The 16095-nt window shown below is 41.2% G+C and overlaps 1 protein-coding gene across 1 annotated transcript; it reads left to right on the forward strand.

Annotated features, from left to right (window-relative positions):
• The first annotated feature begins 312 nt into the window (after positions 1-312).
• On the forward strand, positions 313-9746 carry LOC103372501 (probable GPI-anchored adhesin-like protein PGA55). Its single transcript, XM_008302158.1, has 9 exons — positions 313-543; positions 1910-2062; positions 2267-2372; positions 2663-2789; positions 3334-5742; positions 6179-6347; positions 6655-6817; positions 6903-7035; positions 7799-9746. The coding sequence occupies exons 1-9, from the start codon at positions 473-475 to the stop codon at positions 7963-7965; spliced, it is 3498 nt and encodes a 1165-aa protein (XP_008300380.1). The 5' UTR covers positions 313-472; the 3' UTR covers positions 7966-9746.
• Positions 9747-16095: the final 6349 nt, after the last annotated feature.

The raw sequence follows: 16095 nt of genomic DNA on the forward strand, positions 1-16095 counted from the left end.
AGAGACAACAAACAGAAACTGTCTCGGGCAAGTGTCGGTGATAAAACGTGCTCCCCCGGGCCAATAAACGTCTCACCTGATTGGTGATACGCTGTCCAATCAGAGACGCCAGTGGGCGGAACTTCCGCCTTCTTTCTCCTTGGAGGGAAGTTTAACAAAACACTACGCAGCTTCATCGAAAAGTAAATTTCCGTGGATAAACAATTAATTCGCTATTTTTTTTAGTTCGTTTAATAGCGCACCTCCATATATTCCGGACTCAGAACGAAGTATTATAAGAATTACTTGTTTGCTAACTGTATAGAAAAACGTATTTTAGTATGCGCGAGCAATGTTTAGGTTTTTGCAGCTTCTCAGTTGCTGTTAGCTTCGTCAGCTAACGTTAGCCTTAAAGTTATCTGTACACGGCTAGGCCATGAGACAATTCTTGGGCCGCATGATTATGATGTAGACAACTTATAAACAAGTGAGCATGGCCATGGACCGAAAGACGAGGAGGCTGGAGAGTCAGCTGTGTAAAGCGGTGAACGATGGAGACCCCAGGTGATGTTTCGCTCTTTGTCGTTGTTTTGCTCAGTCTTCTTGATGTTCAGACTTCTCTCACAAACATTTTCATAGTTGTCTTCCTACGTAGTCATACTTGACGTGAACTGATCCCACGTTGTTTTAAAATAACTTGAGCCGTTTGGTTTATCTAAAGTCCTCAAAAGCCACAGAGCTTAAATCCAACTTTCTGATCATGTTGAAGCTAAAATTAACACTTTGCTATGAATATATATAAATACCTAAGGATCTACCTGTAATCGCAGTTGCCCTTTATTTATTTTTATAAAAGATATATAAATATTATAGGTTACATATAATAAACGTACAATACTCCCATCATCTCTTCTATGATACTGTTTGGTTTTGTTTTAAAGCTCCAGGTGATCACAGGAAAAGTCAACAATCAAATCATTTTAAACCACTGTTCAAGTATAATTAAAATGTCAAGCATTCTCTGGATAGATTGTATTGTTTATTTTACAGATTGTAAGCTCCTTTCAGGTAAAATATTGATTGAGATTTTGGGCTACGTGCACAGATCACAGGCTTGTGGTCTGCTCAGTTTACACAGAAGTTCTTTGCCATTTGTGAATGTCATCTACAGACTATAAAAATCAGTCTGAAACGCTTGGTTATAAAAGCTATAGTATAAATGTTAACCTGGTGAAGCCTGTAATGTTTCATGGTGCAGTATAGTCCATCCATCCATTATCTATACACCGCTTAATCCTCACTAGGGTCGCAGGGGTCTATCCCAGCCAACTCAGGGTGAAGGCAGGGGACACCCTGGACAGGTCGCCAGTCTGTCACAGGGCTACACTTAGAGACAGACAACCAAGCACACTCACATTCACACCTACAGTCAATTAAGAATCACCAGTTAACCTCAACATGTTTTAAGACATGGGGGAGGAAGCTGGAGAACCAGAGAGAATCCACACTGCACGGGGAGAACATGCAAACTCCACACAGAAAGATCCCAGGTGTCCTAACTGGGAAACAAACGGCAACGGTGCGAACCACCGAGCCACCTTGCAGCCCGGTGCAGTATAGTGCAGTGTATAATTATAATGTATAATCATTTTCCACTTCAGTCTTTCAGGCATGACAAATGCAGCAGCAAATCACAATACAATGTATACGATATACAAGGGATGTACAGCTTGAATAGCAATGAGTCAGATGCCTGATCTCAGAGAATACTAAATTGTTGTGTGCACATAGAATTATCATATAAATAGTTGTACCATTGGAACCTCACTGTTACATTTTGTCAACATCCTTCTTTTATTTCGAGTTCAGCAATGCTGTTTGTTATGACACAGTTTATGTCAGAATGTAACTGATGTCGCTTCCTTTACAGATCTGTGCAGCTGCTTCTTTCTGAAGGTGCAAAGCCTGACGTGGTGGGTAGTAAAGGGGTGGCTGCATTACATTTGGCGGTTGGCAAAGAAACTGAGAAGAACACACGCTGCTTGAAAATGTTGCTGCAACATGGAGCAGACCCCAATATCAGGTACAGTAATAAACACAGTGAAATGAGATGGAACAATGTTGGCTTGAGAAATTCAAATGATGGATATAATTTATGTGAAAATGTAATCAGTTTTCTTGTTCAACTATATCACTAGGGGTGCTGTAAGAATCTTGCATTTTGGGTAATATAAACCCTGCAGTGATTAATACTGATAGTTACGTGTTTGTCTTGTATTTCTCCCAGGTCATCAGAGGGCCTGACTCCTCTTCATGTTGCTGCACTGTGGGGATGTTATCAAAATCTCAAGCTGCTTTTAATAAATGGAGGGGATCCAAACATTAAGGATAATGTAAGAACTGCTTTTAACTTTATTAATCTTTTTCTCTTTTGCACGGATCAACTTTGACGCACCTGACCAGGACATTGGGAATCAGTTAAATGTACTGATATGTGCACGTAAACATTTAGCATAATCTGTCGTTAATGGTGATTATTAGGTTGTCTCAGGGCCTCTGTTTTACAGCGGAATCAATGTAGAGACTTAGGAAATGTTTGAGGTTTAACAAGATATCTAGTAAAGTTAGTTTCATTTTGCTTTACTCCTGTTTTGTTTTTTTTTGTTTTTTTTTATATATACAGGATGGAAACACACCAGGGCAGCTTGCAGAGCAACAAGAAAATCAAAAATGTGCTCATCTTCTTCGCGAGTACCAGGGCAGCTCAGTGGACACAGAGGAGGACGAGGATTTGCCTCAGTTCCAATACTGTAAGATGATATTTTAGAAAGCTCTGTCTTAAAGGGGATTACTTAAAAAATATTCAGTCTTTAAAAAGTTAAGTTTGATTGTCGTATCTGTGTAATTTCCATTATCTCTATTGCTATTATAGTAATATATGCCCAGTCAAATGCTTGATATTGTACTTGTCCACCTCTAGATTTCAACATCATAGTAATTCATTAATCCCACTGATCACAAACCAATTAAGTATTATTTTTGAAATCCTTAATCTGTTCATAACCACACATATTAAACCGAAAGCATTGTGTGTTGAACAATGTAGGCAACCAAAGCTATAATAAAACTTTGTCAGTGCCTGCCATCAGTACCAGATTTACTACAACTGCGAGCAACAGTGACTATTTTCCCTGTCAAATAAAAGAGAAGCACAAGGCGACTCATCTGTCAGTGTATAACGACTAGATCAGAAGGGTTGCAGCTATATTTTTTCCAGAATTTGGTTATCAGTGACAGTTTCTCACCTTTGTAGCAACTGTGGTAATTTATAGTCCTTTTTTTTTCTCTCCACAGCTTTATATTCAGACCAGACAGACATGTCCAGCTATCCTGAATCAGACTACAGCTTCAGTTCCCACTCGTCGATGATAAGTGATTTTGGTGAAGCCCCATTGAGCAGCACAAGGCGCTCATCATTTTTCAACCTGTCTAACATTAATGGGAGACCAGGTTGCAGAGGAATATCATATAACAGACTTTCTGGTTCCATATTATCAAGCACTCGGATGTCTGCAGTAGGACCTGCAGTTGGAATGTCGATTCTTAAAGAGGATGATTTATGTACCAACGATGGCTTGTTTACGTCAAAAGCAAATGGACTTGCTGCAACAACTGATGGCGTAATCTCTCCTTCCAGAAGAGAAACTCTTCCAGCATTTGCCTCCAGGCGAGCAGTTCGGAAGAGTGTGAGCTTCAGAGACGTAGATGAATATTTCCCAGTTTTCAGTCCTGAATCTCCTGAACAGCGTCCTGCTGCTGATGGCGGCCAGTGCAGCAACACCTTACCTTTTGACATGTCTGAATACTCAGAATTCCTGGATTCAGACCGCATGGCCACGGTTTTACAAAAGCAGGGCATTGATGTCACATCACCGGATCACGTTTATGTCTTCTGCAGGGAAAGCAGTGAGAGCACAGACGAGGACTTGGAGAAAACAGTCATAAGTCACTGTGCTTTAGAGGAGAGTGATGATGAACAGGAGGGAGAAAATGTAGAAGAGGCTCAAGTGAATACACCTCAACGGCGAGTGCATTCTCGTGTTGGCAGCAGTAGCAGTGGGACAAGTAGCAGTCATTATAGTAGCTGTGAAAGCGACCATTACACTAGTGCTCTGGATGCTTCCACACACCCCAGACATCTTTTACCCCCTGTGGGAGAAGAAGTTTCTGCCGGGACTGAATCTGATAAAAGGGCTCAGATTTCTACAGGTGCTGATTCTCATTTCACTGGGCAAGAAGTGAATCTTTCACCTGTTCAAGCAGAACCCAAGCTGGACTCAAAACATGGACTAACAGAGCCGTTAGCGGGTATGCTTGATAAACTGACCTTGTCTGAAGTAGAGCACCCACAAAATGATGTATTAGAAGCTTTTAGTGGTGCTGTGGACATTTCAGGTAAAGGAGGTGTGGACACCGCAGTGACAGACGCCAGATCTGACACAACTGAAGCATTAGAACAAAACTTTTCATTCACCCCGAGTCCGTTTGTGACAGGCAGGACACAGTCGAGGTTGAGTCGCTGCTCAATGAGAACAAGCAGAACCCCTGAAAGCCTCTTCATCACATCTTCATTGTTTGAAGAGACCCTGCCCACACCGGTTCGATCCCGCCGCCAAACACCCAGGTCTCAGAGCAGTGAAGACTTTTACAACTCACCACATGCACCTCACGGTACTCCATCGTGTTTAGGGAGTAGCACAGGAGGAGACTCCCAGCCTGCTGATTGCCAGGATACACAGTCCAGCACTCTTAGAGCCAGCTCAAGTGTTAGCAATAGCCAGGCTGATACACTCATCCTCCCTAAGAGCGTAACGGACTCTACTGTTGAATCAGAGACTCTGTGTGACACAATTTTAATAGAGAAAAACCAGGATGAGACAGTTGATGCTTATGAGAGAAACCTTGCAGAGATAATTCGTGCTATGCGAGGACAGGACAGGGATCTTGCTGAAGGTGGTGAATTTCTGACTGATGATCTGACAAGTGCAGATGAGACAAATAAAAATGTGAATGATGCCCCTGATAAGATAGACAGCCTAAAAAATGATGATGCCTGGGTCACTGAGGACTACAGCTCTCAGCCAGACTGTGCGTCATCTTCATCCAGCTCCAGCTATTTTTCCCCGCGGAGGTCCAGGGAAGACTCTGACCCTCCCGGCACCCCCGGCACCGGCTGCACCCCGAGGTACAGCATGAGCAGGCTGTCAAGCTGCCGCAGGCCACAGCTGGCTAACCTGTCTTACACCCCGGGAGGGCGTCCACTCATTCAGGACCTGGACGAACCGGTGGAGTATCTCTACACCGACACAGAGCGGGGCCACAAACTGATTGAGACCCATGTCCCACCTACAACAGACACCTCACTCAGCTCCAGCATGAGCACTACAAGCAGTGAGGAGACCGTCCTCTATGACTGGCGTTCCTTGCAGACTGACATGAAGGGAGCCAAAGGAAAAGAGAACCAGAAACCCCAGATTGTGGTAGAGAAAGAGGAAAGTGATGACTGCGAGGACAGATTGTTGCCAGACACCAGTGGGATGACTGACAGGGAGCTGAGACTGAGGCTAGTGGAGCTGGGAGAGAGCCCAGGTCCGATCAGCAGCCGCACCAGGCCCACCTACATGCGAAGGCTGCGCCGCCTGTTACTGGAATCAAACTCCAAATCACAGCATCTTCAGAAGCAGATAGGCGAGCCACAAGCAGGTATTGCTCTTCATTTGATATTCTTGATTACTCAGCTAACTCCAGCTGTGATTTGGTAATGATATTAATTTTTGAACTTGTTGTTTTGGTTGTAAGCAGTTTTAGGGTAAGGTGGTGTGAAGATAAACGGAACATAAAAGTGTGTTTTATAATAAATTCATAAATCTGTTGCTATTTAAATGGGTGTTTGTGAAGTTGTGGCCTTTCGTTTTCGTTGAGTGTGAAATCACTCCTATAGGGAAGCATGGAAATGGAAAATTAAACTCATTAGTTGGGATTGAAGCTCACCACCATTTGGGCGACTGAGTCACTTTGTGGGTGGATTAGATTAGAACCACCGAACAAATGAGGCATGTTGATACACTTATTGTCATTTAGCTTATCTTCACTGTCCCTGACACAGCATGTCATTTTCTGTTCTATTTCATTTCTCTAGATTTAAATTATAGTCCAGAGTTGTGCCGGGTCCTGCAGATTTTCGAGCTGCCTGCCTGCCAGGCCGACGAGCAGGCTTTGTGCCAGCAGTTTGACCAACCGGATCAAAACAGGAAGTGGAGGGAAGGCATCATCAAATCCAGCTTCAACTACCTGCTGCTGGACCCAAGGTCTTTTTTCTTTTTTTTTCTTTTGCTTTGCTTTCTTCTGAACAGTGTTGTTGTTACTGACTGTTCCAAAATTTGTTAAATGTGATGAGATAATATTATTATCACTGTGCATGAAAATTATTTACGTAATCCCATTGCGTGTAATTTGGACAGACCACTGTTTTTATGGTAAAGGTGAAGCCATGTTCACTGTTCACCGGTTCATTCGCTGCTTTGAGTCTTAACTAAACGCAGCCCTATAACATATTTAAACACCTTTCATCCACAAGAAATAATTAAATGAATTTTGTTTTTCCTCCTCTGTCAGGGTGACCAAAAACCTCCCGTTCCGCTGTCACACCCTGCCTCCACAGGAGTGTTTCCAGACTTTTATCCGTGCTATATTTTATGTGGGCAAAGGAAAACGTTCCCGCCCCTACAGTCACCTGTATGAGGCTTTAGAGTACTATAAAGGGGAAAAAACATGCAAGGTAAGTCAGCATACAGTCTAAAGTTGTTAAGTTAAAGGAAACTTTACACACGTATGTAACGCCAGGTTTTTATTTTCTTTGACAGAGACTGTGCCCCAAAGTGCAGCACATCCTTCAGGTGTGGAAGGCAGGACAGGGCGTCATCTCTCTGCATTGTTTCCAGAATGTCATTCCAGTGGAAGCTTACACAAGAGAGGCCTGCATGGTGGAGGCCATGGGTGAGTACAAGGAGGGTGAAATCCACAGTGTGAATCCACAGGAGAACTCCTGTCTGAATGTCCAGCCCCCATCTGCTTTTTATTGGGGGTCCTCCATCACCCTGTCAAATATCAGCTAAGTCCTCTGACCCGCCACATTAAAACCACCTGCCGAGTGCTGTGTAGATCCCCCTAATGCAGCTACACAAGTTGGGGTATGAACAAGGGGCATCTCGGGGTGTGGTGTCTGGCACACGGCAGTTGATTCTCTGGGTTCTTTGGCTTGTTGTGGCGGATTCTGTGGTATTTGATCGGATTAGGATCTTGGGAGTTTGGAGGCCAGGTCAATATGTTGAGATCTCTATCGAGTTTTAAGGTATTTTGAAGTGTATTACTCTGCTAACCTGGGAAATGCCAGTGCTGTAGGGGTGTGTGTGCTTGACCTGCAACAATGTGTGAGTGTCAAAATAACACCCACATCAATACCAGGTCTCAGTGTTAACCAGCAGATGTTTGAATTGTAAGAGAATCAATGTTTTTCACTACACATGTCACCTGTCAGCATATAATGTGATTGTTGGAAGCAGAAGACAAAAACGGCCAACGTCTAGATGGAATTCTTTTTCATGTAGACTTACTCAAAGTCTTACCTTGAAACAAATTGATGAGCAAAAATGAAGGAGAGCGATGTGGTGGTGAAGCGTCTAGCATTTTTCAAAGTGCACCACAAAAGGATATTAGTCTTACACTTGCCAGCAACTAACATAATTCCCCACTGTCCCAGGGTTGAAGATGCTCACCAATCAGAAGCGAGGGGATTTCTATGGCCTCGTGTCCAACTGGCAGGTGAAGAAGAAGCGGGAGCTTGGCATCCACCTGCTATACAGGGCCATGCAGATCTTCCTGGCTGAGGGTGAGAGACAGCTCAGACCAGCAGACATAAGACAGTAGAGAAACCCACTGGAGGGGTTTATGAACAGTAGCAACACACCAACGCACAGAGGGGAAAATGCCACTACTTCACAAAGCAAGCCTTTGTTGGTCAAACGCTGGGGTGTTGTTTATAACGTCAAGAGCTCTTGGGCTGGTATCTTGCATTTAATTATCTTTCTGCTACAAATGAACTCTGATCTCTCCGTTTCCAACAATTTGTGATCTGTCAAATGTGATATTAGGGCTGGAAAACACAGACACAAAATCATTATACAGCGTCTGAATGTTTCACTCATTTCTACCGTGCAATTTAGAGAAAATCAAGGATTTGGACACCAAGTAACAATTATAACATATTCAGTAGAGGAACACTTTGCTTTTGACGAAGTTTTCTATCGTTTTGGCTCGATTTACAGCAAAGTCTATACTCTGATCTTCTCCTGTATTACTTGATCAAGCTGTGTATCTGTGAGAGAAGCATTTTTTAAAATCCAATTCTCTGATTCACAAAAAGTAATCGGTGAATTGAGGTATCACCAGAGCATTACAGGCGGAGTGACTGCACCTCTTAAAGAATGTATTCATGGAACAAATTAACACGAGTAAAACTGGATCAGTCATAATGTCCATGCATTGATTTTAATATAGAATCACGCAGCCCAGGGTTTCCCTTTGAAAAGGTGTGTTTTGAATTCGTTTCTTTTTGTATGCGCGCTTCATGCAGATTGGAGCTTAACTTTCTCTGTGCAGTTCCTTTAATCTTCCCACGTATGACTGAAAATAATGCAAATAAGTGCATTTCAGCTGAATCAAGTTTCTGGTGTCTCAGCACACATACTCCATCCATAATGTCTGAAAGCATATTTTTCAAAGACGCTAGGAGAATGATACAAATGAAGGAAGCCTGGCAGTCACTCAGGTTATTTTTGTAGTGTAAAAACACATGATAATTTTTTTTAGAGTTTGGTAACTAGCACGATAGGTGTCATTGAATCCAGTGTTTGTCAAAATGTGGTATAATTTGTCTACATGGCTGGTTTTCCATTCTATTAGCCATTCTGTTTTTGTAAAAAAAAAAAAGAAAAAAAACACGACATTGTACTGACAATATAATTAGAGGGTGAAGCAAGTTGATGTTTTAGTTTTTAAAAGGTGAATTAGCGCTTAAGATGTTAAAGTCAGGCCACTGTCTGACTCATTAGTAGAAAGTAGTTGTAGTTTGTGCTCTTTGCACCATTTTATGTTCTAGTATGCAGAATATATAGACTGGACGCCTTATCTCTGATTATTTGGAGTCTTCGTAGTTTTATAAGCTTTTGAAACAAATGAGAAATGGAGACACATTAGTCACAGTAACCACAAACTGAAGTCGCACTGTCTCACAATCTCGTCTACACAACAATGACCAGGGCGCTTAGTTTCAGAAGCGTTCATCATCTTCTCAGGGCGTTACAGGTGATGACTCGTCTGGAAGCTGCACATTTTTATTATACGACAATAAGGCATTATTACTAACAGCTGCAAAATGTAGTTTTTTTTACCCCCCGATCCTCAGGTTTACAATCAAGATATTATGTCCTATAGGGAAGTAAAACACTGTTAAGCATTAACTTTCATATGAGGTGAAAGAAAAAAAAAAATCTCAACAGAAAACAGTGCACACACAAGGCGTTGACACAGTTTTTCCAGTTTTTTCTCATTGGTAAAGATTTACAAATAAAGCCCCTTGACTGTAATCTGTGCTTTTTGACTGCTTTTTAATCTGTCATGTGCAACAATACACTTATAACTTTTCAAAACATGTAATGGAGTTTTTTTCTTTTATTCTAAGTATACTAACAACAACTACTGCTTTGTTGTCTTGCCCCCTTTTTTATTTTTTCCCCCCGCATTACGTAAATGAAGGAAAAACAATGCAGACGGTATAAACTTGGGTGGATTCGTAGTCCTCAGCGTGTCGTTTGGTGTCCCTCTAGTGGACAAAGGAAGTCTTTAATTTTGCTCTTCGATGCTGAGCTCTTCTCTTCACACACATTCTTTAAAATGAGTGTTTTGTGTTCCTATTAGAGGCATTTATTTCATGATGACCTATATATTGTGTTGAAATCTAATGCTACTATTTAACAAGATGTTCAAAAAAGCACAAATCATTTTCACAACCTGAAGTTTATTTAAATTATAATCACTGAGAAGCAGAACTGTACAAATGTGTACCGTTTTGGCCAACAAGGACCCTCGATTCTACAGAAAAAAAAATGCAATTTAGGAATTAATAGCGTGCATAAAATTGCTCTGCGAGAATGAATTTTTTTCTCTTGTTAAAAGATGCACATCTAATTTTGAAAGAATAGGCTTTAATTACTGTTATCACAACTCATTCAGTTTCATCTACAGTCTCCTGCTAGTTAGGCAGTATTTTCTTACGAGCGCGTTCTTCTCTGCGACGCCACGAATGTCCTCCATTTGTGTCTAATGTCGGCCCCGAACGCCGCGACCTAACTCGCACGTTGAATTTTCTGAGGAAGATTGAGGACTGAGAGGTCGCCTATCTCCTCTGAGTAATTACTTTCTCATGCACTTGTTTCACAGTTTAGAGTCTTTAGAAAGCAGCCGTTAAAACGTGCAGGATAAGTACTGTGCAGTATCATAAAACAGAGGAGTATATCTACAAATATTCAATAGAATACTACACTGTAAGGCTATTTCTAACACTTTTGAGTTGCAGTAATGACCCGTGCGGCGCATAAATGAAACTAAAGACCACGTAAAGAGGGGATTTCCAGTTGCACAAGTACTGTTCTTCATCTTCGCTGGTCAAGAAGTGGCAACAGTACAAAACCAGCCCTCTACAGTCTTTTATTGAAATATTAATCAGGTACTTTCCTCACAGGGTTACTGGAGCAGTCTTCAAAAAAAAAAGGCTTTAAACTCACCCAGCGGAATAAAAAGTCATTTATATAAAGATGTTTTATTAGCGTACTGTTAAGAATCAAGGACTGAACCAAATCACACTATAAAAATTTAATTAACTTTATTTTTATATTGACTTTCATACAAGAAATGCTTGATGTCTAGTTAATAAATATAGAATAAGCGTAAAAAAGAGGGATAAAATGTAAAAATTAATGCAATTAAATCAACAAAAATAATTATAGAATTACAATAGAATGCATGAGATAGAATATAAACCCCTGTGAGTATAAATTAAATAAAGCTAAAGAAACATTTTAAATTGTAAAGTGTGAGGCAAGAAAAATATCACAGCTGGCTCTTTTTTTTTCTTTTTTTTTTTGCTGAGTTGAGCATTTAGAAACAAACATAAATGTCTTCACAATATTTGTAACTCTGTCACGCAGTAGAAAATGACAAAGTGAACACAGAAAGATGCACACTGTAAAGGCACAGTGCAAAAATATATCCTCATCAAAAGAAGATTTTAAAAAATTCAGTTTACCATGAAGTGATAGAGAACAGAAATATCATCTTTACATAGTAACAGAGCAGAAACTCTGATAGAAGAGAATAATAATAAAATCATAATACATTTGTAGAAGTCTCTTAAAAGTTGCTTTATTTTGAGCTTGCCGTCTTTTCAGTCAGTTTGTTGAGGTTCTGTTTGGGCGCATTTATGCCATTAATCTATTGTAATTGTAGGTATGTGCTCTGAAACTCACTCATAATGAAATGAATGATTGGATGCCATTTTCATAGAGCATTCACACATGTAGACGACCCAATTTAAATGTAATAATTAATAAGAATTGGTAATAATTTTATCACCCACTGAGAAAAAGTTATGGTGAAACACTGCCACTGTAAATTATATTTTTAAATACTATCTAGAAATATAAAACGTTTGTATTATTAATATCGTTTGTGGCTGTTATTAAAAAGCAGGAAATAACTTAAATATTACCTACAATTAAATATGCATCACATCAGTGGTGACACGCTTTAATGTGTATTATTAATGGACTGCAGATAGGTGTTTACCAGCCTCATCACTTTCACATCCTCAAAGCAAAGACTGACATGAAAGACGCAACCAGGACTGAAACAGTGACCGTTTATTTTATTAAAACGAAAGTGCATACAGGATGGCAACAGTCAAAAATACACAGTGCAGTTACATAACCTTGTGGTTCTTTAATGGATTGTTGAACAGGGTAAAAAAAGCAAGTATATCATTTATTACACATATTACAAACAACTTTCTCAACAAAAAAATATAACACACAAACCATTTAAAATACATCTGACTCATTAAAATATGACTTTTACAGACAAATTCATTTTTAATCATAAAAAGCCACTTTTTTGTTATTCTTATGTATTCATATTCAGAATATGTGTTTATTTTCATGTGGTATTTACAACAACTAAATCATTTTTTAAAAAAAACACTAAATGCAATGCAAACCACCAGTGTATTCTTCTTCAAAGGTCATTTTTTTCCGGCTATCTCGTTGCATTTTCCTATTCTTCCTCAGCTCCTATAGCAAACTCGGAGCCCTCTGCTGCAACCAAGTGTGATTGAGATGCAATCTGAACCGCCCGCGAGTTCGCGACGCGTGTGTTGTCGAGGGAAGGCAAGGGAGGGAGACAGGCAGAGAAATAAATAATGCCATCATCAGCATATCGTGACACTATTCCTTGTGACGGTTGGATGAAATCTGGGACACAGTTGCATTCATCGTTCAGTGAGCTCTTCCACACAGTTAAACCCACCGACAGCAATGAATGTTGATTGTGACCTTTGCTGTGGTTTTGAAGCTGCAAGTATTTTTTGCGTATTTACGCAGAAGGGACGCGGTGCTCTTCGTGCGTTTTTTTTACGAAGGAGTCGTCGGTCGTGTGCAGGTTGTTCCGCGTGTGTTTGACTTCTTTTTTCTTCTTCTTGTTTTTTTTTTTGAGTGACAAAGGCTGGCCACAGGGTACAGTCAACGGTCGATGGTTTTTTCAATTTAGCTCAAACTCACCGACAGCGTTGAATGTTCACTGGGGCAAACACAGACCTGATGGTGACCAGGGATGACAGTCTGCTTAGAGATGCAGAGGGAGCATGTCTTCTCTGTGGGCAGAGAGGCTTCTAACTCTCACACTCTCTCGCTAAAGATCTCTTTCATTCTCAGGAAGGACACTGAAAAGGTCACGAGTGTTTTTTTACTAAACTTTGATGAGAGCATCTTTTCCAGTTAGGCTCATCGGATAACTGCAAACATCTAAACTGAATATTATATCACTTGCACCACTTGTGCTGATTCTAGTTACACGTAAACAACAAGCTTTGTTAGAACAAGAATAAATAATCTCTAATCATCAAAAACATGCTTCCTCCTACATTCTTTGTGTAGCTGTTCACATTGCACATCTTACAAAATGCACAAAATAGGGGTCAAACATACCAAAATACATTACATGGAATTGTAGAAATACTCACTAAGCTGCTTGCAGTCATATTTTTATCTAAAACCATCCATTTTTTTCCTTAACAGAGTTCCTTCCTGTCATTTCTTTCCACCACAGCGACTGTAAAAAAAAAAAAAAACAAAGACGCAGAACTGACTTCGACTCGCCTCTTCTTAAATCTTAGCAACGCAATGAAGCGCTGTTTGCACTATTACCTCCTATGACACATGGTGATTATTATACCAAAGGATGTGTCAGTGCGAGAGAACACATTTTATTTCATCGCAAGTAGCAGTTAGATGGGGGAAGTCAACTTGAAACTCCTGACTCATAGTGGGTTCTTAGTAAACAGCACCTGGGTGGAGGCTGCAGCAGCCAGTTGTCATACGCTGTATTGAAGCGCAGCGGCGCGGCCTCCAGAGAGCCACCAGCATGCCTCAGTGGCTTCATGCAAGGTGGAGGATGAGGAAGACAATGGGTATGAAACTGTCGACTCACCCTGATCAATAGCGTCTGTTGTTTCGCTATGATGTGGCACGGTGGCTAGACTGTTTTTCTGTTTCTTTTTTTTTTTTTCTTCCTCTTGCACAAATACCAGTAAAGAAACTGTCCACCATCTTGTACGAAAGGCCTTATTACACAGTGCTGAATCATTGCTCGTCTTGAGAGAGAGAGAGAGAGAGAGAGAGAGAAAAAAAGTGCAGCGTATGTGACAGGCACAAAAATCAAATGCCACAAAGCTGCCGCAGCAATTAGATGTGACGTGACAGCGAGTGTGGCAGTGAGTCAAGATGTGGTCGGATGATAAATACGGTGTTGGGACACTTTTCCACGGCAGGATACGGTGTGACTAAGATGATGCGGTGGATATCTCATCTCTTGCCAAATACTCCTTTAGCATAGGAAAACATAGGAGTTAAAAATAACAGCATGACTGTCTTTACTATTAAGCAGCAGCAGCACAATGACTGATATTTAAAGAAGAACGCTTCTCCGTCCTTTAGATCACAACGGCTATATATAGACGTGGATGTGCGTGGGTTTGGTTTTTTCTTTTTTTAAAGAATTACAAGGAGAATACATTAACTGAGACACAAATGATGACATGACAGCAGCAGCAGCAGCAGCTCTTGCGATAATAAAAATCAGAAAACAGTTTGCTAGCCGATGACACATCCACCCGAGCTCGGACCGAAAAAAAAAAAAAAAAAAAGCACAGTCCTTGCTGCGAGGGACGGGACGCACGGCTAACTCGGTCCCCTCTTCACTCTCCCCAGCAGTGATTTGAGTGACAGTGTTGGAATTGACAGAAGTGGATGAGAAGGAATGTAGATTTATAAGGTCTTCTCTGGCCGCGGGATGAGGGTGACAGTAGGAAAGAAAGATCCGGGACACGCAACTAGAGAGAGAAGGGCCCTGAGCTGACAATGTGACCCTAATCTGAATGACAAGGTCTGCACATCAGCCCTCAAACCAGCCTGGGCTGTGGTTGAGGTGGGGAGGTGGGGGGAGGATGAGGAAGCTGAGGGGGGAGACAGGAAGGAGAGCGAGAGAGAGAGAGGGGGGAGGAGGAGAGAGAGAGCGAGAGAGAGAGGAATAAGAAGAGACAGGGGAGGGAGGAGGGCAGGCAAGGGTGTCCTTCCTTCAAACATGCTGGCCTTAATGGCACAGACAGCTATGACATTTAACCACTGAATCATTTTTAGATAAGTGGATGTGGTGGGGAGGGTTTGAGACTTGTAAAAAATTCCACGAGGCGTTTTTTTTTTTTGGAAAGAGCTTTGAAAAAAAAAAAGATCATGAAAGCGGAGAAATAATGCTGATCGCAGGATGATCTAATGAGGACGAGGGTAGATTAAAGAGAAACGAAGCCGGGTTGCGATTGTATGGAATGGTTGGGAAAACTTTTTTTTTTTAGCGACCATACTGCTGAGATTCTCTTGAGCACAAACCCGTAGGCGGTTCAGCGGCCGACGGCGAGGCGCAGAACCCGTACGGATGCATCTCCCAGTGGGGAATTACTGTAAACGCGATACAGGATGCCACAGATTAAGGCCACATTTGCCGAGCAGATGTGTGAAATGAGTTACACAACGGCTATAAGCAGCGCTGACAATAGGAAATTGGTTGAACAAGTTTGTGTAATAGATACCGGCGAGTGTTTTCGCAATCAGAACCGTGGACCCTGTCAAAACAGACTAGTAATACCAGACGGACGAATCGCGCGAGAGGTGATCGGATTACTCTAAAAATAACAAAAGGAACATCGGCGGGCGACATCACAGTAGCGTGTGAATGTTCGTTTTTTTTTTTTGTGCGGACGGATATCTTTTCATCAGCCGAGGTTGAGGAAGAATGTTGGGCTCGGAATGTGGCCGACCATAAGACGGAGCGTTTTGGGACAGGATTTGTGCTTTTTTTTTTGACTGTACAGGATTTGAGCCATTTCTTCACTCCATCTCACCTCTTAAAGTTTCCTTTATTATGTCATAGTGAAGATAATTTTGCTTCGGGGTGGAAAATATGGATGAAAAGGAAAAAAAAACATCAAGGTGGACATTGTTTTTGTCGCAAAATTAGTTTTGAAATGAAACCTTATCTAAAGATAACTTGCGACAAATGGGCAGAAATCTACAAAAGCTAGATTTAGCTAATTATTCAATTTGCTTCTGCAGGCTAAATATAAATACGTGTTAGCGGCTTTTAACGTCAGCTAATTTTAGTGATATTAAAGTTCTT

The sequence above is a fragment of the Stegastes partitus genome, unplaced genomic scaffold, assembly GCF_000690725.1.
Source record: "Stegastes partitus isolate 25-593 unplaced genomic scaffold, Stegastes_partitus-1.0.2 Scaffold1768, whole genome shotgun sequence".
NCBI classification, from domain to species: Eukaryota; Metazoa; Chordata; class Actinopteri; family Pomacentridae; genus Stegastes; species Stegastes partitus.